Source organism: Hyalella azteca, unplaced genomic scaffold (genome assembly GCF_000764305.2).
Source record: "Hyalella azteca isolate HAZT.00-mixed unplaced genomic scaffold, Hazt_2.0.2 contig13723, whole genome shotgun sequence".
Classification (NCBI taxonomy): domain Eukaryota; kingdom Metazoa; phylum Arthropoda; class Malacostraca; order Amphipoda; family Hyalellidae; genus Hyalella; species Hyalella azteca.
In genome coordinates this window covers 71945-98152 of record NW_025943634.1, presented here as the reverse complement: position 1 = coordinate 98152, position 26208 = coordinate 71945, and the positions used below count along the sequence as shown (strand labels likewise).

Below are 26208 nucleotides of genomic sequence, written 5' to 3'. Positions count from 1 at the left end.
ATGTTCTGAAACTCGTTGAATCCGATAGGCTATGTGTAACTATAATGGAGTCGTGTTTATTAGCATATTAATGTATAACTGATAGTTGTTAGATCACCTTTAGGACTATTTTTCTATCTTACTGCCCTTACTACATTAGGCTGTATATTTGTTCATTTCCATTCACAGAACTGAATATTTCTTTGGTTGTTAGTGAAGACCTAAGGTTGCAACATTCGTGTTGCAAATAGCTAACATAGTTATAGCGGTCTCAAACTACGAATCATATCGAAATATTCGCATTAATATATTTTAAGGTGAAGACAACATTACTTATATAATCAGTAGGTGTGCTAATTAAGAAAAATAACCCATGATCAGGAATTAGCAATACAACCCAGCAAATTATAACCTATCATTGAAAGTAAATGGTGGAAATAAAGTCTTAGTCAACCTTGCTTTCGACCATTTATTAAATTGTTACCGTACATCGAAGGACCTTATCCTAAGTGTTAGAATAATTTTAGCCTAAACACATAATTGACAACCATTCAATTCAATCGTAAGGGCAAAACAAACTGCACAAGATTCTAGGAGCATGCATGACAAACTGCAAACGTACTACATTACAGTGAAATTATTTCCGGTGACATTGTATTTAGCAAACTGGAGTTTATTTCAAGACCACGGCACAGCAAATCATAACTTCTACATTTCTTCTCAATCACTGATTAACTTTTATCGACAGGGTAACATTACGGCGCAAAGTTGGTTATGAATTGGTTAACGTGTGACTCTAAACTCATGTCCTACATTCCTCATGAGTTAGTAAATAAATACATATGAAATTTGCAACTCTTTGGTAAATGCAAGACAGATTTTCGAAAGAGGAATGGTCATACAATTTTTACATTCTCTTAAATTAGTTCAGTCTCTAGAAGGCACAGAGGAATGGACTCGCTGCCGCGAAGGGAGCGAGATCTCCTAACACTAGGTAATCGAAGTTGTTCATACCTTATCGAAATCAATGCCAACCGAGTTATTTGAAAGAAGCGCGATGTAAAGGAACAGAAACGAGACTAAATACTACATGCCTTGTTTTTCCTACTAAATACATATAATTAAAAAAAAACATTCATCAAAAATGCCAGGAAAAACTTTAAAAATATATATAGCCACACAGGTGTTCAGCCTTTTAATCCTAGGGAAACGTAAAAAAATTCACATGTACCGGCACAAAAACAACTATATTGTAACCGGCACTGCAGCACTCAGCATAGCCAAGTGGAAATAAGTTTTGTCTGAAAAGCGGATTCAGTGACGAATAATGAGCACCGGCAGCAATTGGGTGAGCAGCAACAGGGGTGACTGGAAGAATGGACCTCCAGGGGATTAAATGTGTAACAACAACCAACAACTGAGAGCTCCATGGTGAAGCGAGGGCATCAACACTTGAAAGAGATGTAAAAACTTACATTACTGACCGTCTTCTCACAGTGTAGTCCCAATGAATCAACTGGCATCTGCATTAGGCTTGAATTTTTGCAATTCGACAAAGAAGTTAGAGTCGAAAATTATTCAGCATTTGCTGTTGAAGCAACACCAGGAAAGAATTCTATTGGTGATTTTTTCCCCTCACTCACCAATGGTGATCTCATTTGAAATGCAAAAACTTCATTAAACCTTTGATAAGCAAACTGTAACAACAAGCTGAAATCAAACGAGGAAAACAACCAATAACGGAGTTTACCTATATGAATCGACGTACGAATCCACGCTATATTTCAAAGCCTTACTGCAATCTGCTCCTGTAGGCTAAAAGCATATCTGAACAGGTGATTAGTTAAATGCGAACCATTTATACATAAAAGTAACTTTGTAGTAGTGAGAACATAGCTAATTATTTCGCGACAAATTTATATTCAGCAGTTTTGCGAAACGCGTCACTGCTATCGAAACTATAAAGATCAATTTTTTTGGAAACGCTAAATGAAAAGATGGAACCAGCACAAGCAAAATTACGACCAAAATGATGAAGAGAAGTAGGAATACATTTTCTAACAATAATATATGCAATATATTGTAACGTCCAGAGTCAACAAGGGTAATACGGTAACAGACAACGAACAAGCGCTAAGAGGAGCAAAAGCAGGTGTGTTTGAAGCCAACTTACCTGTATCATTGAAGAACATGGGAGCTAATATTTACAAGTGTACATCATATCACTTGATTACTCTGATTCGATGCTTCAACAATACAAGAGTTGTAATCATTTCTATCTAAATCAAACTCCTCGAGCCTGTTGCAAGCAAAAAAAATTGCGAACATTAGGTTCACGGAATTGATTTGTACTTCCTCACAAAACAAACATTGTACACACTAGGCGATGCTGAATTGAACATTACTAAAATAGCTGATAAACAACGGTAACTAATCATTTATTGTGGACATTTCGTATTGAAAAGTCAATAATAAGCCGTAGCTAAACTTTAATCCTTAAAACGTCTTGCAAATTTGTAATCTGCACCCAATTTATATTGCATCACACGAGATTAAAAACATGAAGTTACTTCATTCCCACCTATTCGTTGATGCCTAAAAAGTCCATTTCGTTTTCCACATCCGAAGTCCCGTCCAGGCCCAAAGTTTCCGTTTTCTTCAAGTTTCTGCAAATACGACATTCAGTCGAGGAGCTGCTACTGTGGCGACAACTTTCTTCATAAACGCTAGAGATGGAAGAGATCGCTTTCTTCTCATTTGACTTTATTTTGTGCACATGTTTCCCGTACTTGCTAAACGGAGTGCCGGTCAAATTACCAACCGACAACGAGCGGACATCAAGTAAAAACTTCTTCAGGTGTTCAGAATCTCGATCACAAACGACTTGACGCGGCAACGTGAAGCTGTCGGCATGCACTGCTTCTGACGAGGTCAAGATTCGAATACCCGCGGCGAGTTTTCTGGCAGCACGGGTCTCCGTGCGGCAGCTTGGTACGTCAGTCATGCCGTCCACATGTATCATGGGGAACGTTTCGCTATCACTGTACGTTTTCCTCCCACTCGAGTAGAAGGAATTTCGAGTGAAGTTCTCTCTGATGCCTTCTCTGTAACTGTAAGAATCAAACGAGGAAGATGCATCATCGACGCTGTCCGACTGGTCAAGATTTATGCCTCTTTCACTGCAAATTGAATCCATCGTGTCCAAAACTCTGTCTAACTGGCCATCCAATTCTGAAATATACAATGTTGGTGGGATGGATTCATTGGCGATTTTGAAGGGCTCCTGCTCTTTCTTCTTAACAAAAGGAATAACACGTTGAAGTTCCGTGACAATGAAATGGAAAACATCTTTCAAAGATATTTCAACAGGTTTCCTTTGATAGGCAAAAGTTTTGACTGCATTAGAAAATGCGGAGAAGTAGTAAGCTCTTGAAAACATTACGATTAATATTGCAATAGCAGATTTATAGATATTGCTGAAAAGGACAGAGCCAGAAGGATAATCGTCGACAGATACATCAGCGGCGTTAATTCGCGCGGATAATGAAAACACAGTAAAAAAAGACTGCTTGGCAGAGTAGAAATCCGACGATATTGGATTTAGCCATATAAAGCACATGTTTACGAATGAAAATATTAAAATGAGAAGTACAAGAGTTATATATAAAACATCAGGAATGGCGGCTGCAAATATTAGACCTAGACGTCTAAACCTTGTAAAGAAACTGAAAAGCCACAAGCACCGTATTATGTGGACGAAAATTACAAAACCAAGAATAGAAGTGATAGTCGAATCCCATGTCATTACCCCTTTCAAGTTAACGAACTTCTGGAAGTAAGAAACTTTAAGTTGCCACATAAGATCTTCCGCGATCTGAACTCGAAGCATGAGGCAGACGATGTAGTCCCACAACAGAAAAGTTAACAGAAGGTCCAAAAATCCCCAGAAAGATTTCCACACTTTGAATCTACAGTTGTAAAGGTACAGAACACTTTTGATCAACAGGAACATAGCAATTGGAAGCAAGAGGCACTCCGCAAATATTGTGGGATACGCTCCGGGTGTTTGATACCGCTGGATATTTGTAGACGCAACCGAAATTTCAACAGCGGCGCCCGAAGATGATGGAAATTCAGCTACGTAATTGATTGTTGAGTAAAGGTCATAAGCTGGATGGTAGATGGTGAATTCTGTAACAATAGCACGTGAGGACTCTGTTGCAAGCCAACCGAATGCACGCAATGTTAGCAGGAATACAAAAGCTCCAAACTCGTTCTGAGGTAGGAAATGTTCGTGCTTGGTGTAACTGTAATGAGAAAACTGGCCATGGAGCACAGCGAGATAATGAGCGTCCCATTCGTACTTTTTATCGGTGGTAACACCCAGGAAATTTGAAAGATGGTCAACTGGATCTCGATACTCTAGAAAACAATCGACAATGCCAAGCTTGGATATTATTGATTCGTTAGCAGTCATCATATAATTCGAAGCTGAACATTCAGTCGCAGCAACGGAGTAGAGACGCATCCTTGGATTCCCTATGATAATACCATTCGTGTCGCAAAACAAATGTTCGGTGGAAAAATCTTCATCTTTGTTGAAATTCAAAGCCATTAGCTCTGATTCGGCCCAAGTCCACCAGTCATCCTTATTTCGTATATCCGTGAATTTCTTATAATATTCATCTATTTCAACAAGACACGTCCCGTTGAGTACGGATTTCTTCAACGCAGAATTTACTTGGTTTTTCTCCTTCACGAAGTTATGGTTCATGATAACTATAAGCAGGCAAAGGAAAGACAAGTAGCGTATCGTGGCAGACAGGAAGTTGACGATCGTCTGTCGTTTCAGCCGCCGCTGGCGACACTTGAGCAGCACAGTCTCAGGTGGCGGCCGAGCAAAGCGAAGCTCACGGGCTCGAGACAACAGGCGCAATTCTGAAAAAATATCCTATTATAATCGTATATACTATAACGCTTATAAAACAACCTTGATAAATTTGTTAGGAAAACCTGACGCAAATGAGAATAAGTCAACTGAAGTGGTGTGAGGGCTAGTTATAGAAGTTGTTAAAAACTTGTTAAATTATCACAGAAGAATGCACGAAACAAAATGGCTATACGGATGATCTAATCTAGAAACAATTGGTTATAAACGAGTAATATATGTCCTTAGCAGGGCATTTTTCATTTGGAACTGAAAAATTCAGAAACAGAAATAGGTTTCCTCAATAATCAGCATTATTATTGTTCTGTTAGGGTTATTGTTAATTGTGAGCATGTAATTACTTTCTTCTGAGTCATCATTCGAGCTCCCATCATGCGCGTCTGGAACTTCATATTCACTCGTGGATGCTCTGCCAGAGTGGCCATTTTCAGTAGTAGATTTGCGGCCACGAGCTTCTTCGAGATTTCGTTGAAGACAATTCGAACATCGTCCGCATGACTCAGTGCTTTGGTTCCGCAAAAACGCTGTTCTGTAGTGACGCCAGATCAATATCGACTGCTCCAACGAGAAAGTCATGAAGAAAGAGATAGAGCCTCTACAGCCTTGGCACCATCTGTAAACCATCACCTGATGGATGCAAAAACGGTGAACAGATGGATATTTTCTAAGGATAAATGATAATCACTTCAGAAACGTACGGAATGGTCCGATTGAAAGTCCCGATATATCAAAGCAGTTTGAATTCTACTTTGAAATTAGAATAAATTTTCTTGCAATATGGAATTGCTAATGATCTAAGACTATACCAAGAACTGTCTATTGGCTTATGTGTCTACTGTAAATTATAAGTCATGAATTTTATTCAATTTTTCTGAACTTTTTTATGAATAACGAATGTTTGAGCACGAACATGACAAATACATCGATAAATACTATAATCACGGTCTGAATAAAAAAACGAAGATAAAAAATTTAAAAATGCAAAAAAATATAGGTATATATTTCAGCCTCACTTTCCAACACTAAGATTTCGATGCAATAAAGCCTGAATATCTTAAATAGCAAAAAATATAATAATACTGAAGGTTTATATAAATTCTGAATGGACCGGATGAATGAGATGTATTGCGCGGCTTACTCGCGAAATGGTGTACATGACGACGATCAGAGGCTGGATGACGATGACAGACGTGCAGAGCGTAGCGTAGATGATCTGGAGCCACAACGTAGAGTAGTCCACTGGCATATCAGCTCCTTTGATCAGCAATGTAACACCACAAGCAGCTGCACGAACCAACAAAGTTATCGAACTAATCATTCTTTATTATCCTACAGTAAACCTTTTAAAATTTGAAGGCTATTATTTGAACAGTATGCTGCCGCGGCCATTCAGAAAGTAAGATGATCCTCAAAACCAAAAACATTACCAACGGGGAGAAAAGAACCACAACGTACGTTTTGTCTATGTGTGCGCTCACGAAAAACAATTATTGTATTAAGATACGGCAAGACAATAATTTTACGCGAATATTGCTTTAGCGCTAAGGATCATGGACAAGGTCTAAAATCATAGGAAAAAAATCAATAAATTTTATTCTTGCCACAAATTTATTTATTGATTAAGAGAGCAGTTGTATAACACTGTCTCCTCAACTCAGTACGAACTCCCTCAGCCATTATTACTCACCAACACATAGGATGCAAACGGTCCAACTCAAAATTTGCAAAGACCTGCGCCATACAGAACTGCTCATCTCTTCCAATAAACTTGTGACGTCGGTATCGTCGTGGTCTATTCCTGCAGGTGTATGAACATCATCAGCAGCAGCCGGAGAAGGATTTTGAACTGGAGTGTCTCCACCGGCGCAAGTGTTTTCATCAACGACGTGAATATTTTCTTGAGAAACATTTGTTTTACCATCTGTGATGTGGTCTGTAAAATCAACCTTATCCTCTTCTCTAGCAGAGACTTTTTGCGTGGAACCGTGCAAGGAGATGGATGAATTATTAGGTATTTTTCTATTTCTTAATAAATTTTGGAATAGCACATCATCCTCGTGTTCGGTCTCTACCGTGAAATTATCCGCCCATTTTAGCATATTCTTCCATTCCTGGGAATTAGAATCCAGTACGTCAAGGAGTGAAGAAACAGATTTCGAGCTTTGACTTCGAGAGCCATTTTCTAACGTGGAAGATGAAGCTGAAAGCTGAGTAGACTGTGTACACCTGGGCATTTTCCCAGACGGAGGAGTAAGAGCGTCGATTGTTTTTCTTGCAGATAGAAAACTTGCTTCTTTCTCTTCCTGAAATGACAGAAAAGTGTTAGAAAAAGTAATGTCGGCTTAGGTTCCCAATTTTTAATTGAAGCTAAATTTCGAGAAAAACTTGAACTTGGCAAACATAAGAAAGTAAAGGCGCGAAGTCATAACGATTAAATAGCGATCAGTATCTGGGAACAATATAACTTCAATTTTATTAACAAAAATTATTCCCATTTATGAATTTCATTTGAAAAATTACTAAAAAAAAAACAGGCATGGTAGATGGGTAAACCCAACTGACCAGCCTGTTGCTGGCTTTGAAGAGTATCTCTAGCAGCCACTGAACGGGCATCAGTAGCGGCGATAGCATGAACGCGTACAACAAAGGCTCGATGTGCAGGTCTGGTGTCATCATAGTGTGGCTGGTGTTGATGCGCTGTAAAATATTAGAAACGAAGATAAACAAGTTGAAACAAGTCAGTGCTTATAAGTCAGACAAGTCAGTGCTTATAATAACATAATTGGTGCGTTTCGGAGACTCCAACATAGTGGATCCTATAGAAATAATTAACAACACAATAAATATATCGTTAGGGTATTTCGCAAGTAAACAAATAGCAACTTGCTGATACTTGTAAATGAAATGCCTTCCTATTAGTTTACTTACCAAAAACATTCGGGACTAAAAATTGAAGTAATGGAATCTGAAAATCACGCAGTAATTACCTTGACGGTTGAAAGACTTGCTGTCCCTAGGCCGAGGCACACGATGAGGCAGATGGTAAGACGCTGCAGACGATAGAACCTGACGCTGTGCGACATTGAGCACAAGGAGGTCCACACTACGTTCTCGTTGGCGTATTGAGGAAAGAAGTGCTCGACGTCCTGAAAGAATACAGCTAACGATACGATGGAGCACTAATTTCCAGGTCGAAAAATTAACAATGAAATAACAGATTTTAGATAAGGTTGAATGTCTTGCAGAGTAAATTTATAGAATAACAGCACAAGTAGTTAGTTACTACATGTAACTAACTACTTGTGCTGTTATACGCTGTTGTGTTATATTTTGATACGTGACAAAAAGTCACGTATCAAAATAAATGCATACAAACCTGCCAAAAAGTGGTGGCCGTTTCCAAGCTGATCTCATGCTCGACCTTGGCGTCATTTTCGGTGACCGAGAGCCACCGGTAGCACGGGAAGTCGAAAACTGCACCGGTCGTGAGCTCCGAAACTCTTACTTCGCACACGAACCAAGCAGCGGCATCTCCGCACGAAGGGTAAGATGAGCAACAAGTGGAGTCTGGATCTTCGGAATTGGATTTTGAATTGCGATTTATTTTTTGAGACTCTTCTTCACAAGGCTTTGAATCCGAATTTTCGTGCAGAGAGTGTGTAGAGCTTGATGTATAGTGTGCACTGGCGTGATCAACTGTATCGCCAGATTTACTTGATATTGAAGGCGCTAGTGATATTCGGTCCAAGTTTGCATCCGAAGTCGAAGTAGATGCATGCGAAGGAGGATGGATGGCTATATCGATGCGAGATGAATACCGAGAAGAAGTTGACGACGGGTTGGTAGTCGAGCCTGAAAAATCTTGAGAACTGCCATACGTAGAATCATCCAAATTAGCAGTAGTTTCCGTATGTGAAGAATTGGTGGATGAGCAGTTTTGAGCTCTCTTGAATTCATCCCCTTGATTGTTATGCCACAACTGGACCTTCAGTATGTTTCCTAGTGCCTGTTTAGTCCTGTGCAAAAATTCGTGCGAGTTAGAGCCAGATAAACCATTGAAATATACGTCGTCCTTGAATATCATCATAAAAATTAAGCTTGAAAATAATATAAGAATAATATCAATCTAATTTAGATCTGAAGAAATGAAGAAACATTTTCCATATGAAGAAAGAGACGCATTTTATTCAGGACGTACGTGATGATGAAGGAACAAACTGAGCCTCTGACAAAGATATGATCTGTGATGCTGGACTGCAGTTCTCTGGTGTCGCTCATGCTTGCCGTACCATGAAGAATGGTGAATACCTGGTAAATAAAAAGAAAGGAAATTTCAAATTTACAACAAGTTATGTCGCTGCGCGAGTCACTAATTATCTATCAAAATCAAGGTGCAAGGTCGCATTGGACAAATAAATTGCATACAAGTTTATATACAAATAATTTTCGCAAATAAGTGTCACATGGTCTTAAGTTGCCAGACAAGAAGCAGTGCAGTAATTTAATACAGATAAAAAAGAGAACAAGCAAACGGAAGAGAAGATACTGTGAAAAAGCCGTTTGCATATGAGAGGGAGACGATACGGACTGAGGAGTGCAAGAAATCCTGCAACATGTACCCCACCCTCCTCATCCCTGAACTGATGCTAACAGTCTAATATTAAGAGCACTCTGTTGAATCACTTAGAAACAATGTAATCCTCTAATTCTTCTGACAAACCAAACCATGAGTTTAAAAGATCATCCAAAATTGAATAACCACAGAAAAACGAAAAAAAATCAAATAAATGATTAATTTAGTAACAGAAACAGCTTCGTACCTTAGCCGAAGTTCCGGCATGTTTTTGGGTGCCAGTTTTGATGGTGAGTAGGTAGGCGTGTTCATGAGAAGGATCGTTTTCTCGTAGCCACACATTTTGCCTATTGACATTGATTCGTTCTGACGTTGTAAGTGAGACAGCAAGAACAATGTAGACGATGAACAGAAATAAGATGAAATACAGTGCACAGTACGACTGCAGCAGCATGAGTTCATTCACATTCATCGAGTCTTGTTCGTCCAAGATTGGGTAGACAACGCCTCCGTAGACTGTCAGGGTTGAATTGCAGCTGGAATAAGAGATTTATTTTAAAAGTTTATTCTAGAGTAAAACTTATCTCAATTTAAACAGAGCATGATGACACCTAATATGGCTTATATTTGGAATATTCATAAAATGTTCAATTTTTTATTTAATCAAAGTTAGAAGAAAACGGTAAGTAAATGTATCAGATGGATACGGTAAGTTTTCATCTAATACATTTACCTACGGATCCAATACGTATTAGATCCACAATACGGCGGATCCAATCTATGGAATCCGTTGTACCTAACAGTCAAATAATACAAAAGCATAATAGTAAATATTTCCTGTAAACCTCGTGTTTTGCTTTCGAGACTACACCTACGGAAATATACCGACAATCGAAAAATGTCTAAACACTCAAAACTGCACAACCTGCATGTGATGGCATCCCAAGTGGACTTGAGGACTGTACACTGGCCGGTCACCCAGTGTATGTTATTCCACAGGAGACAGTCACTCCACCAGCCGCTGATCTGGTAGTCGGCGCCTGCCAAACTCGAGTACGAGGGCAGCGACATCCGTCGTGACCTGCAAACGACCAGCAAGTGAGACGACGCTAAGGTTAATGATTCATGGAGTCGATAAAGGCAAAACATTTTACACTCAAGAGAACTTAGAACTACGGATTATGACGAAAAAATTACAGGCGTCAGGCTACAAATAAAACATTCTGCAAACTAAAAGATAAGAGAAAATAAAGAAAACAAGATTTCAAAATTTTTCGTCATCCCTCGATACTTAATTGTCGAGGGAAGTTTAATTCATCGCACGCAGGTTCAGTTTATCAAGGGTTGTTCGAAAATATTCGTGAAACTGAAAATTGCTAAATCACGACGAAGACGTATCTGATTGACTGGCAAGCAAGCAATAAAATTCAACGAAAAAGTGCATTGGTTGGACTTGCTTAAAGGCTAGAGCAGACTATAAATATGCCTTCTTCGCACGCAATCATGCAGTGAACGAATCAATAGCTTAATTGTTATAAAAGAAAGATAAACTGAATATCCGAATTTTCGCTTCTCGCGATATTCAAAATGAGAAAACGGGAAATGCCTAGTAAGTGTAAGTGGAATGTCAAGAAAAAATGTTGTCTCAATCTCGTTAAGCAAAAAGGTACATCTTGAATGTCCTTTAATGGTACAATGATAACATGCACTTGATATAGTTTTCAAAACTTTGTTATCGAATACTTGCAAATATTAGTTAAAAAATATATGTATAATAAGTATCCATGTAGCAAATGGTAGAAGGACACAACAATTTTCCACTCATCACTGTCGTTGCTGGTCTCTAATTAGCCCGAAGGTGAACCATGACTGTATCACAATACGGCGGATCCAGCCTCAAGTAATCGACGTACCGAACGACATCATTCATCAAAAACTTTTTTCTCAGACAAAAAGAAACCATTACAATTGAACGACGAGAATAGTTTCAGAATTCCCAAGAAGTAGGAGAGATGTGGAAGCCGATAAGGGTTTCTTATATAAAGGTTCCATGGACACGCGATGACGTCGATAAATCAATGGGCAGAGCGACGTTGAGCCGCCAGTCGTGAGCGTTGGTCTTCAGCGGAATTGCTTTCAACTCCGCTCTCGTGCAGCGCAGGAATACTCTTCATAGGATCTCAGCAGACAATGGATGGAACTTCATCCACCCAATAAAATATGAACAAGAGAGACAAAAGTCGGACTTGGATCCGATTCAACGTAATCCAAATGCGGCCGTACGCAATACGCCGCAAAGACAGAGAATAAACGGTTTTCATTTAACAAACGCGCTTAAAGCGGAAACAAAATGAATATAATCAATGGTAATTATTCTTTTTCAATAAAAAGATACCCAGAGCAAAACAACGTACCACGATAATTACTTTATCGTAGTCATTTATACAAAATTTGAATGAGTAGAGATGACTTATTCGAAAACTAATGATTGTAAACGTGTTAACATTAAGACAAACGAATAATTTTTGCGACAAAGTAATTCAGAGTTTTATACCAGACAGTTATGCATATACCAATTACAAAAACGACATAAAACCTTATCGTACTTTGTTTTGGTATATCATGAAAGTACGAAGAGTTTAGTTCATCGGAAAAAATATCAAGCAGTGACTGAAATTAAAACAAAATATTGGCAACCGAAGCTACTGCACCAAGCACATTTCTAAGCTAAACTGGTTGGCTGTAGTAAAATGTAATCTCTTTCTTATTACACTTTTGAACATAATCGTTACAGTGCGCACTGCGTTGCCGCCAGACTGCCAATCCTCAAATTCAGAAGGGTATTTATTTATTCAGAGAAACAATGAGCAGAATTTCCTCTGACTGAACTCCATTTAAATGCATCGCTTATGAGAAGAGCATGCACTAGCGTGGACAGATAGATGCGCTAGTTTAAATGACGCAATATCAACGACCTTTCAAGCTGATTTGCGGGAATCTATTGCAATAATCATACCAGATTAACTATGCATTAAATGCACTGTCTCCCAACATAAAGAATTGTCTCTTTGCAACGAAGATTAAAAAAGGATGCAGTGCGTCCATCACAGTTAGTAGCTGGCAGAACGCTTGAAACGATACCATTATTACACATTAACGCATAAATGACATGAAACTCCTCACAGAAATCGAACAACTTCTGAACTAAATCAAGTTATTTTTCTTTCTGCCAAGGAGGAACGCTTGAACTTATATTCAATTATTATTTCGACATTCTAAAAAATTCAGAACAATACGTCGAATTAAAAAAAAAAAGAAATTAGAAAATTGAAACGAAGATTTATAACAAACGCAATTACGTCAGCACGATGGGAAATGTTTAGCAACAAACGATTTGTTCTCTACAAACTATCAAATTTAAATCTAAATCAAACTCAGAAACAAAAAAGTTATGTACAATTTTTTTAATCTACCAGCAAAACCTCATTATTTTCTCAGATACAACAAGCCACGTAATAGCGTCCGTTTCCTTAACAATTGATGTATTCTCCATTAGCCTTCTTTCGTCTCCGTATCTTGAATTAGTCGAATTTCCCATCTAATGGAGTGACAAATTCCGATTCCATGAGCGATTTTCCTCGGTTACCATAAGAGAGGCATGTTGCTTTGTAAATCACTGAAATGGCAGTCACTAAATAACACTTTATCATTGTAATCACTGATAGGAAAATTGCTCTCTTTGTCGCTTATAGAACGTCGTTTCACCAATCCAAGTTATGTTTAATCGATGCCTCTTTGTTCTCACCATCTATTATCGTAGCTGTTTTGATCCAGTATGACGAGGACGTAGGTAGCAGGCGGCAGCGCTCCTGGGGGAACAAACAGGACTCCTTCTGTTGTATCCTGAGTTGCCTGCAGACGCATCTCGTACAGAGGAGTATCCAGAGACTGCATGTCTTGGCTGAAATAGGAACAAGACCGTGAGTCAAGAGAAGAATTGACGAATAGTAGTAGTATTAGTAGTAGTAGGACGGTTTTCTAGCGCTTCAGGTATCAAACTATTAATGAGATAGGGTACGAGGACATGATATTAGCGGTGTACGTATGCGAGAAAGCGTACACTTATAATATCAGAATGAATGAATAATATCAGAATAAATGAAGTCACCACCGATGATGCTGGTAACTCCATGGGCAATAAATTATGATTCGAGTTGGGGAAATGGATGAATAGTCATCCTTCGCGGTAACATAATCAAACACACAATTAGAATTATTAGTTTGCAGTTGAAAGTTTATGAAAATAAAATAAAAATATTTGGAGAAATATAGCAAGTAAACAAAATTTGAACTTGCACCTTATCGAAAAAGTTCTAAAACAAAACAAGTGCAAGCATGGCATAAAAGCAGCAGAATGAATGCACTCCTAACGACTATTAATTACATGCAAGGAAGATGTTACGAAATATATTAGTTACAATAACTGACACAAGAGACAACAATACAATGATACAAAATATTTATTTCAACCCTTCTGTCTCGTGTGCTGCTTTGGGTTAACATTTAATATGAACCTAAAGATAAAATGAAACATCGAACAAATCGAAACTAGCACCAAGCAGCGATGAAATCGACCTACAGGTACTGAATCTTATTCAAATCTTAATATATACTGAGATCTGCAAGTCACTCGAATGTATTCAGCCATTGTCGGCATCAGACAGATTAATTCACAAAAACTGCAGCTCGTGATGTCTCTCCAGACGGGCGGCCACGACAGGGATCATCGAGAGGAAGTACTTAAAAAAATAACATCGTAGGATAAAAATCTTAGCTAAGAAAAGGTTCAGCATACCTCAACCCTTATATAAATGCCAGGATCCAGCATGTTGCGACGTCAAATAGTTTTATTTACATACCAACAAGAAAAAAATACCAAGTGCGCGCATGTTGAGCGTGCATAAACAGTGATTTTTACTAATGCTAATTTTGGAGTAGCAAAAAGTTTTCCAATCATGAGACATTTTTTATCGCATCCTTCCGACAATAAGAAATAAACAGCTGTTCTTCTAACGACCATAGCAATTATTCTCTAGCCTTAACACTGATTAATTTTTTACAAATTCCATACATGTTTTCACAAACAATATAATGCTTAGCACGACCCATGCTGATAATTTCCCTTAAATTATGAAGATATTAAAGAGCCAAATTCAGTTGAAAAAAATGTTGCAAAAAGCACACAACTAATTCCTTTCCGCCCTGCACTCATCAACGCTCATCACAATATTACTCGAACAAAATCAAAAATAGAATATTTTAAATCACTGGTAGACAACTTGCATAAGAACCTGGTCCATGAAAAATCCAACACAGAACCAATTTTTAAAGCGCATAGTAGAGAAGTTCGAACAGCAATAGGTTTGGAGCGACATCGTCAAGGCTGGATGAGAGCTGGATCGTGCTTGCCCGAGTTAGGAGTAGCGCGAAAGAAGTTCAAGTCGAGTTGATCTGCTTCATTTCGTTGGGAGCTCCGGTACCGTTGTGCAGAGCATCCGCTTCATTGGTTGCCGGTCGAGAGCACGATAAGATCAAGCGGAAAAACGAAAGGATCGTGATTCAAGAAAGCCGCTAAAACGGTAAAAGCAAAACTCAACTAGCAGGTAAAATTCATTATTCGTAGGAAAAAGGTGAACTGGATTGTGCGTTCACTCACAGAGTAACACCCCATATACTATGTTGGTGAAGGAAGGGATGCATCTATATTCTGGACGGTTTGGCTACCACAGCCACACACCTGAAACTTTGCTCACCTATCATAGTAAACAAGGTTAAAAGCAAGAGTCAGGCGTCCAGCTATGGCAGCGGCTTGTTTTTTCTCTTCATTGCAAGTGCTCAGCCGACTCGTGAAGTTCAAGTGGCTTGGTGATGTATGGGAGGAGTAGCCTGTAGTTCGTGCTCAGAAAGCAAGGAAGAAAAGCCTCATCACATAATAGGATGGCATTTACTCAGAAGATTAAATCATTCCCATCTTTTATGGAATACTTTTCTAGTTAATGCCTTTACTTATTTTATTTGCTTTGGAATTCTCCGAAATTATACAAGTCACACATTTTACAATATCTGTGAATGTTCATATAGTAAAAGTACTTCAGAATGCGATCATTTTGGCTGACAATGTTATAATGCTTCCAGCCGCAGAAAATCCCCATTTAGTTTCGTCGATGCCTAGCCGAGTTGCAAGAGCAATAAGAATGAAACCCCCTGAATCTTTGCTCAACTCGCAGTAACACAGTGGGGCAAAGCTCCAGAGGGGCTCAGTCTCATGCATGCAGAACAACTGACAGCTTCAGATGGGGACCAAAACAAAGACAACTCCGCACTAAGGCTGCCCGTCCAACTATGGCAATGGGATGTACCAATCTCCAGTCACGATTCGCTTGATGGAGAATTTTGTGCAGTTGAGATCACTATTGGCTGTCGTCGCAGAACAAAATCGAGCAATTTTCAGATCGAGGTTGTTAGTAAAGTGTAGCCACAATCCTGTGTAAAAATTAGAGGGGAAAATGTTCATCAGTTAACTCGATTACCAGCATCACTTTACTCACTATTAAAAGAACACCAGAAATAAAATTTGTAATACCTTTTACACTCTAAAATTATCCGCAATTTTGATAATTATAATCGGCAAGTTTTTCCAGAGGCAGTCGCAAAGCTCCGTTTCCCACACACCTAAAACTTTGCTCACCTCGTCAAAGCCAGGTAAGGAGCAGAGATTCAGGCCCGTGGGCAACAGATAATATAGCAATCCAGTTCGCGGTGTTGATCGGTCCTCGATCTCTTCTTGTATTTTCCTGCGTTCTAGGCTTTTCAGAAAATCGATTAATTTCTATAACATAGTTGAAAAGATCGAATAAGCCCGTGTTTTCGTTTTCCTAGTCAAGTTCTGTGTCAACATTGCATATTGAACGTAGTTAACTTGATAAAAACATAAATTATGTGTAAAAACATTAATTTAGCTTTCTGGCTGTACAACATTCACGACAGTTTGCTGCAGTTCTTGAAATAAGAACAAAAAATGTAATCGAAAAATGGAAAACGATACTCCGTATTTGAATAATATGGGTTAAATGCGCAAATGATCCTTCAGTCAAAACACTCGTGATAATTAATCTACAAGTAACAAGGGTCTGCATGCACTCACCAAATAAGTGCGATGGGTGCGATAGGGTAATCAGGATCGTAGACTTTAGTAACTTGAAGCTGTACATGCAGGGGTTGATGTTGGTGTTCAGGAGTGATCTCGAGCTTGTAGACGTTCAGTCGCTCGGGCAAAATAGTACCAGGGCGCCGGAAGTCGTACTCCTCTGAGTGCGTGAGAAAGTGCGACCTCTGCAACCGAACCTGCAAGAGGAGGGAGAGAAAAAATCTGGCTTATTATCGTCGTCTGTTTGATCGCGATTCTATACTCCGCAATTTGTCAATATATAAAGAATTATTATGTATATTAACGCAGAGTAGATACTATTACCTATATCGTACATAGTTATTAATTAGTAAATATTACGTAATTGGAAAAATTCAAGCGTGGTGGCATTAACATTGAGCTGATAGATAAAGTTGATATTTTCGTATCTTTCCTCTTTGTAATCAGAGAATAATTCATTTAAAACAGAAATCCGTAGTTTTTCGGAATTAGCTAAAATCATTGCGGTCGAAAATACATAATGTGAAAAATAGTGAGACAATAACTAACTTACACCAAGCATAAATGGAAAAAAATTCATTGTTTGTGGAAAGAAAACATAGAATTGTCTGGCATCTATAAGACAGGAAGATTGCTAAGCAAAAAAGTCCCTCTGCAAGACAACAACAACAGGAAATGAGTTCGATGGTAAATGGGCAGAAGTTGGCTGTTTTTTAGAGCGCACTCGAATATCCAGAAAGCGATGAATAATATTGAAGAAATAACCTCATTGTGATTATGAATAACGATAAAAGGTGATTCTTCAACTAGTATCTCTGCAGTGATGTTATTTATATTGATAATTTTGTTCGCTGATAATTATTTTTATCAACGTCGACGGCTTCGGTAAAGTTAAATTTTGAATGTATTTATAGGTTGATACCAAAGTATGAACATAAATCAGGACTTTGGTTATAACAAGAAGAACTGGCTCTGAATAAGTTATAAGATAGATCAAGAAGTGTATCCAGAATTTTAAACGCTCAACTATTACGTCGAAAGTAGGAGCAATCCACGTTAACAGTTGTAATAATAATAATATATTGAGGATGCATGAAGGTAATTTTTCAGCCCAAATAAAAATCTTCCAAACACAAGGCAGAATAATTTTACCTGAATATTAGTCCAGATTAACCTAGATCGCGCCAGCTGAAGATGCAGGACGTGGCTGGACACGTCGACGCCGCGGCCCTCGGTCACCATGTAAGGGGACTTGAAGTGCTCCAAACACAGCACCGAATGAACAGGAATCGAAGTTTCCGCGTCGACACCGCTGATCGTAAACATCCACTGTACCTGGCTGTTGGTAAAGCTGTCGCTTTCTGACAAAAATCCCGTGAATTCGAGCGTTGAAGTAGAATATTTCAGTGGGCTTTCTTCGAGGAAACGAGACCGTACCTCCTTGTCCATGACGCGCATGAGCGACCAAATTAGTTGGTTGGTCGTGTCGACCGACACGGCCGGAAGGTCGTATAATTCGCTTTGTTTGTCCAGGAGTGAAGACACCAGAGCAAAGTAATGCTTTGCGACCTGTTTCATTGAGAAAAAATAGTGACAAAATGCTAGACACGACATAAATAAAAAAACTTCTGAATTTAAATCTACGTAATTTCATGTAAAAGACACTAAAGAGATGAGAAAGAAATACTGTTCTAGAATTATAACGTAGCATATGAAATAAGAGTAATAATTACAATCTATTAACGTATGAGAACTTCAACTTACCTCGCTGCGAATTTCGGTTCGATAATCCCATAGCTGCATGTGCTGCTTCTGAATTCTCCACATGGCATCCACGACTCTGAAGAAAGTCTTACTCGAGATGAAGTCGGGGGTATCCAGGATAATTGTGAGGGTCGTCTCAACAAGCAGTATCTCCATCTCGTCTCTAATAAGAGAAGCGCACGTGATCTCAGCGAGATGGTCCCGAGCGCACGACTTCAACATGTTAACGCGATAGAAGCTTTCGATTACGGAATTGTCAGCAATTACGTCATTGGGATCTTCGGTGATAGTTTCGAGACTATCCATGCACGACTCACGGTAGAAAAGAATTGTCAGGATGTTATCGAAAACAGTCTGACTGATAACGCTGTTATCGATTGAGTTCAGCTCCGAAGTCAGGGCTCTGATTTTTTCCAATTCTAAGCAAGGGTTATACGAATCCATTTTGGAGATTTCTTTGAATATGGCCACCACGCCGTCACCGCTATTGTGTCTCGGCGGCACCAACACTGTTTTTGTTGGGAGCGTCTTGCTCACGCCCTTGCCATCAAAGATCTTAATGGTGACAAAAACTTCGTAGTTTGTCGACTCGCTGCCAGGGGGCAACTGGAATTCAATTTCAGGCAGGGAGCCGTGATAAAAAATTGTTTTGCTCTCGAGGGGTGTGAGATGGTAACTCCATTGAAATATCACCGGGTAATATGTGCCCGAGTAACCGTAACACGTACCGCGGAAAAGTCCGCCAGAACTTCCGTTCACAGGTCGCACGTAACAGCCCTCCTGCAAAAACAAAAAAATAAATATGAACAGAAAACAATAGGTACACGAAATAAAGGCGAGTACCTAAAGTACATATCAGGACGAATTCCCTGGCAGGAATGAATTCGATACCTTAATGCACGAGAGATAAATTATAATGTCTGAAGCCTGTAAGAGGATATATACAATTGATTGCAACAGAGAAATGCACATATGTACGAGTAGGTTGGACGAGAGTGGGTGAGCGCTTAGAACAAAAATGATGAGGAGATAAGCGAGTTTCGTTTTAATTCTTATCGAGTTCCGAGTTATATTTATGCGTCAAATCAGACTGCATGTTCTTTTTTCTACAGTTAAAATGTCATACGACAAACGATTATTACTCACGACGTTAGGTTCAGGAGAGAATTTGAGTATCATTTTGCTGAGTCCTGTGGAGTTGACACGAGCGTCTCGAGTGAGCAGACTGAGGACGTACGTAGCTTGACGGTCGAGTGCGTAAGTGTAGAGGACCAGGACGGGTTGTCTGAGACCCGTGGTCGTCATACTGCGTAACATGAGCACCTTGTGCAGGCTTGTTGAGTCACTCACGTATGACGTGTTCGTCGTGTGTGGTCTGCAAAGATAATAAAATGCACTTTGCAATAAAAAACAATGCAAAAACTTCACACTATAGACAGCTTAATGTATTTAATCACTATTTGTATCTCTTTCGTGATACATCAGGTTGAAATATTGGGATTTAAAATCGCTACGCGATACTGAACACTACTTGATGTAGGTTCAAATTATTTAGCATTTCGATCGACAGTCACTTCGATAAGTTAAACGTTAGCATAATCACCAGCCATGCTAAGCTCTAGTCGCATTAAAGCATTAAGGACCTCGATAACAATAGATGAAGCGAACAAATCCAGCGGCGAAGAATCTGTCTGAGAGGAAGCAAGGGAGGAGCAAGGGGGTACGAAGGCAAAACTTACGCCGAGCTACTTACCGGAAAAAATACCCGAGGCGAAGCAAGCGGAACTTGAGAAGCAAGTCATTGCAACTTCCCAGCGGGCATTTCTTATTAAATAAAAGAAAAGGAAGTTACTCGCAGCGCCATGAGAGCCTCGGTAACAAGCTGAACGGACTTACAATCGGGTTAGGGTTCTGTATAATGCATAGCAGTCCCACCTGTGAGAACAGACGACACACCGCGTCCCGGGAGGAAGCCTAATGCTGAGGTACAGCATCGCAGTCTGAACATAAACTGACCTCTCGACTTGTACTAATGCAGATCTATTTGTTCTTAAACATGACCGAAATGTTTTAAACGAAGATACTTTCTCGACCATTGTTATCTTGGTGTGCTTGATGATTTTACTGGCTTATGGTAGCAGATTGAAACATGCTAAGAAAAATTAAATGATTTGTCTATTCACTCCAAATAAGACAGAAATTAATAGTTACTATTTAGAGGTCAGGCAACAATTTGTCGATATTACGGTAAAAAAAATTAGATTTCATTTCGATCACATTTTTAGTAACTAGAAGCATGATTACAATCGGTCCTACGTTCTCACCTTAAAGAAAAGTCACGGCTCCATGACAGGGTAGAAATAAACTTCGATTTATGACCTGAAGACCAGGTTGGAATAGATCACTGATGGTCTTTAGAAATGAAATATGATGTTCGTCTTACATAGATTAATAATATAGTAGTTCTCACGAAATTTGATATGCCCTGAATACTGTACTCACTCTGCAAGGCTAGGGTCGATGATGCTATGCATTTCTTCGCCAAGCAATGTTGGAAATACATCTACAGACGTTGGTGACGATGCAGCGCTCTTGAAAATGTTTGAAGTAAAGCCAGAATTTTTCGGAGCCTGTAAATACCTCTCCTCGGTTGTATTAAACAGGGAAGCAGTTGCATGCAGATGTTCATTTTCATTTTCTGATATTTTATTATTATTGGCCATTGATTCAAAACGATCACTTGATTGTACATCAACTGCAGATGATGGTCGGCTGATGTAGGCTGCAGATGATGATGTAGGTGATTGGGAGACGTTGTTCGGATCATGCGACACTGTCGAGTCTTCATCAAGGGCGTCAACTTGTTTTCCTTCGTTTTCATTGGCGCCAAGCTGGTTTTTTAATATACCACTTATACCATGATCTGAGTTCGTCGATCTTGAAGTTGAAACTTTTTTGGAATTAACAAGTAACGGCGAAATAAAGGTACCTCGACCAGTCGAGGATGCGGGATCGATAAATTCTTCGCTACTTGAATCTGTAGTAACGTACTCCTCGTCATCAGTTGAATAATTTTCATCGTAAATATCGTGCGATGAATTATCTACGCCCGATTCGTCACTTGACGCTTGATGGTCTCGATAATTGGCATTGGCAGAGGCACTTTGGAGGCGGTCGAGTGGGGTGACGGAGTTGGAGGTATGGGCGAAGGCGCAAAATTCCCAGTATGATGGCGGGCAGTTGAAGTTCGGAACAACGCCGTTGCGTTGAACTGCACACAAACAAACGAAAAATTAATGAGGACAATACTCATAACCACAACAATAATGACAATAAACTGCATTCAAATATATGTTTTATCATTTAAAAGGACTATATGTAACCAAGCATTATGGTTTAATCGTTTCACACTTGATTCTTGTACGGTTGTAGGATCAATATTCTGCTGTAGAAAAGAATTAGAGGGAGAAATCTATTACTACAAATAAGCGTATAAGGTAAAACGTAGAAAGTAAAAAAAATCTGTTTTGATGGTATTGAACATATTTAAGTTGCGACGAAAAGTATTTAAGACATCCTGAGTGTACAGTGAAGTTATTCTCTACCCAATGAAGGAAGCAATTCGAGAAGGCAGTTCCACTCAGCAAGAATGAAGCAATATGGCTAGCGCTAGGACGAATTGGGCAACAGAGGCCCCTTCAATCGGTAGTAAATTTAGCTGCTCGTACAGAAGCAGGTCGCTCTTGTTTGGGTGGTCGGTCACGAATTGGTCAGTAAACATGCAGGTTTCCTGCGCATGGGCTACAACACGCGATGTATGGTGGCAGCAAATGATTCTCCGAAGCCATTTTTCATTTCTAAGTTTATTTTTGCATCACATTCTTTCCTCGGACACTCTTCAAATGCTGCTCGCTGAAGAAATGTTAACTTGCAAGAGTGGGAAAAATAATGCTATTAACATATATAGTTTACGAATCAAAATATTTAGAGGCAAAAGTAAACGACAAATTGAACAAGAATATTATAATTATTACAAAAATATATGGAATTCCATTGAGAAATATCAGGATCTAATAGCGTGGATTTACGTTTGCTGAGTCGACGATAATGTATTCGACACTGATGTATGTATATGTATGCAGGCATGCGGTGTTTGGGAACAATTAAACTTTTTTCATTCAACAATTCAACTTTTTTCAACGTTTAGGACCTGCGCACTGTACAAGCAGTATTGATTAAATCAACATATAGGAGAGAAACAGTAGTGTAAAAGGTACAAGGAAAACTTGGAATAGCATGAAGCACTTAGCAGAAACAAGTTAATTGCTCACAGAACACACAAGGAATAGGCCGAAATAAACAAAGAATATCCCTCATTATTGTTCTTCCCTAGATTCTTTGGTAGTAATTAATTCACGAAAAAAAGAACCCGGGAAAGTCATATGTAAGGATGTCTTAGGATTAATTGAAAACAATATGATGAACAAGTAAGCTCGTACATTTCTGAATACAACTCGATCGCATTAAAGAGTGGTGTAAATAAAAAATTAACACGATGATAACAGAATCAAGTAAAAATTGATAAATTCTTTACATTAATCAGTCGAAATGAATTTAAATATTTTTCTATTCATAATGGCAAGTAAATTAAGGGCAATTCGATCACATATTTCATAGTATTTTAGTTTCCAAAAACTAAAGTTAGGACTTGAAAAACGATGATGAACCGCACAAGGCGATCAACCAAATGAAGAAGAAATGTAGTCCATGCAGATCACCATAGAAGTAACTTTGTATAGGACTTGAATATATAAAGACAGAGCAAAGGCGAAGTATCAAGAGTCTCTCGGCGATAAAGAAGTTCTTTTGTAAAGATTCTTAGTCCCAGAGAGGCGGAGGAGCATGGCTGTTATAGCTGGCAGCAGGTTTATCGGGAGACCCCAATTGTGGTCCACACAAAAGAGACGGATCGGTCGGCGATTAAAGACACAGAAGCGTAGCTAAGTGGGGCGAGTGAATGTCATCGTTCCTACGCACAAGTTTTACTAATAATAGGTACCGATTTGAATAATTTATACAATCTATAGTCAATTTTTCGTCAAGTATAAATAATTGTCACTGATTTAACTGGTGAAATATGATTAAAACTTAAAAAAACGGTTCAGTCACGCACAAAAATGGTCATGCGAGCGACTTTCCACTTGTAGAACATAAAATACATTTTTGGTCGTTGCTTGAATGACATTTTTAGGAAAACTCGCGTTTCAAACACAACACCTCAAAATATAATCCGCAGCCAGCCTCTGTGCATGGATAGCAAACATGCAGGCAGCTCAGGCCTTTGTCCAGTAATTTTGAGAACGAAAGTTCAAAATTTAGCTCAAGTACGAGCAATTTTGAGGAAGAAACTCGGGTGATAATTTCAAGCTAGCGAAGCGCAATTAAAAATTAAAAGCGATCATTAGCACAGGAATTGCGGAGTTGGCGGCTTAAACGAGTTCAAAGGCTCGGAGGCCTGCTGAGTCGTGAGTCGAAAATCATCAATCGAAAATTTCTGAAAAAAATAGGACAATATTGTAGTCAAGACTTGTGTAGAAGTAATGTGTAGAAGTAATGCAGTCAAAAAAGCCTTCTGCAAGCTTAGCATGCATGCAAGTAGCACTTGATTAAAATTTCGGCCGGAAATTGAAGTTTAATGCGCATTGCAGCTAAAGAAATAGAGAAAATTAAATGGGCGTATAGCTACGCGGTTGTGAATCGTTTTTCTATACGTACATTGAACGTAATAATGAAAAATGCAAAACACGGAGGAATACAGACGATGACAGCGATATTCAACAAAAACGAAATTGAATCCACTGAAAATAATCCATTTCTGCCGACCTGACTGAAATGGTCGGCCATTGTGGCAGTTACTTATCTGGGCTAACAGCGCAACTGTAATGGTCATCTGCGAGGAGTTGACCACCGTGAGAGTATCAATACTTGTAATATAAACGTCATTAAAAGTGTGCCGCACTGTCACAAACCATAGACAGCAATATCCATTTGCTATCCAGGCAATATCCACTCAATATCCCCGGAGCGCCGCAAGTTATCGGCTAGGCACACCGCAGCCGAGCGGCTTCCAATTTAGTTCTCACGCCTCGGTGGAACCCAGAGTGATTCTCGAGAGCCAGTTGAAAATTGGCAGACGGTGAGTAGAAGCGCGACTTGAAATTGCCGGACTCCTACATTGGAGACTGAAAACCTGGGATGGAGATGGCGACGAAGCGCAGTTGAGGTACAGACTAAGAAGAGGGTCCAGGTCAAGAAACATGGCATGAGAATCTCACAGAAAAGCATGAATGACTAAGGCACCTTCAAGCCATACATAAAGAGAAGGTCAAAATATCTATTAAAAATATCAGAATTTCTCAGAAGGAGGGATAAAATTATTTCGAAGAAGCAAGCGTAAGTTTTTTTTATCATCAAAATCAAGTTGTATGAGCAATTTTCATCAATATATAATCATGTGGTCCGATTTATTTCTTGAATTTCATATGTGAAAAAACATTAATGGCTGTATTGAGTCGATGATAGTTTCGTTACACGCGTAAATATCCGACAAAATTCATAACTCTGCCTATGACAGGAATAGTAAAAAAAATGTCTACAGAGAAGATGTTTAATTTCTAATCGTCAAATTTAAGGCGTTTTGAAACGACCAGGCAAAAAAATAACGGGAATATGGTTCAAATATCATTTGATGAATATTCCGATTTTTAAAGGCAGACTCACCACATGAACTCACGAATGAAAAATTTCGATCCTTTAATACTAATACAATATACGTAGTATAGTTGTCTCCGGACCTATTACCTTCGCATGCGAGCATGAATACCGACAAAATATAAACGTCATACGAACATAAAACGCATACTCCTCAGTCACTCTTCCAAAGTAAAACGTTAAATCCCGATGAAATGTTCAAAGTTTTTACGCTAATCTCATCTCAAATTTTATCATATAATCATTGATGCTATTGAAACGTAAGCTCCTTAATAATTCATTTTGGGAAAGTGGTCACATTAAAGAAACTTTTGGGAAGCTCGGCCGACCAAGAGAGCCATTTTAAAGTTTGCCGGGGCCGTGATAGGCAAAACGGAGCCCAGAAAGTTGAACAAACAAGCGCCAGAAGCAGGCAGCGACTCGAATAGAGACGAAACCGACGGGAGGTATAAATAAAAAAAATTTCAGTGCGCGGTGATTATATATGAATGAATGAGTGAGTAAAAATTTTGTGTTAGTCTTGTACATATATATCAATTATTATGTGATACAAAAATTAGTTGTTAATATCTTAGTTGTATCGGTTTGTCAAAGTTTGTCTGTTTGAAGTAAGTCAGTGCAAATGTTTGAGGACTTCGAGAGGGTTACCCAGACAAGGCGATCGTGTCGGGATAATAACGCGATCAGAAAATGCTAAGTATGGAAAAGCGATAATTACTTCCTGAGGGAAAGTCTTCACAAACACTGGCTTAATCAACTTTCTCCCATAAATTAAAAAATTACAAATTTTGAGGTAATTTATTGATATTGTAATTTATGCGACAATTATGTAAGACACGAGTTAATCTATTTTCTATCTATACTCTAATTTATTTTAGCATTTTTACTCAGCTGCCAACTGTGTTACTTACCGTCTAAACGTATTGTACTTTAAATATTTGATTTTAAACACAAATCTGTCAGATA

At 38.9% G+C, this 26208-nt stretch overlaps 1 protein-coding gene across 1 annotated transcript in view; it reads right to left on the bottom strand.

The window, feature by feature from the left end:
• Nucleotides 1-434: 434 nt before the first annotated feature.
• The window catches only part of LOC108672228, a 70938-nt gene continuing 45164 nt past the window's right edge, over nt 435-26208 (bottom strand). The window contains exons 3-18 of the mRNA XM_018159865.2: nt 20974-21742; nt 19618-19846; nt 18472-19251; nt 17860-18276; nt 16705-16904; nt 13306-13461; nt 10426-10581; nt 9748-10036; nt 9126-9235; nt 8304-8943; nt 7915-8073; nt 7490-7624; nt 6615-7230; nt 6066-6211; nt 5269-5554; nt 435-4917 (exon numbers count right to left, since the gene is read on the bottom strand). Coding sequence (XP_018015354.1) covers nt 2561-4917; nt 5269-5554; nt 6066-6211; nt 6615-7230; nt 7490-7624; nt 7915-8073; nt 8304-8943; nt 9126-9235; nt 9748-10036; nt 10426-10581; nt 13306-13461; nt 16705-16904; nt 17860-18276; nt 18472-19251; nt 19618-19846; nt 20974-21742 — 7445 coding nt within the window. The 3' untranslated portion in view covers nt 435-2560. The remainder of the gene's footprint in view (nt 4918-5268; nt 5555-6065; nt 6212-6614; nt 7231-7489; nt 7625-7914; nt 8074-8303; nt 8944-9125; nt 9236-9747; nt 10037-10425; nt 10582-13305; nt 13462-16704; nt 16905-17859; nt 18277-18471; nt 19252-19617; nt 19847-20973; nt 21743-26208) is intronic.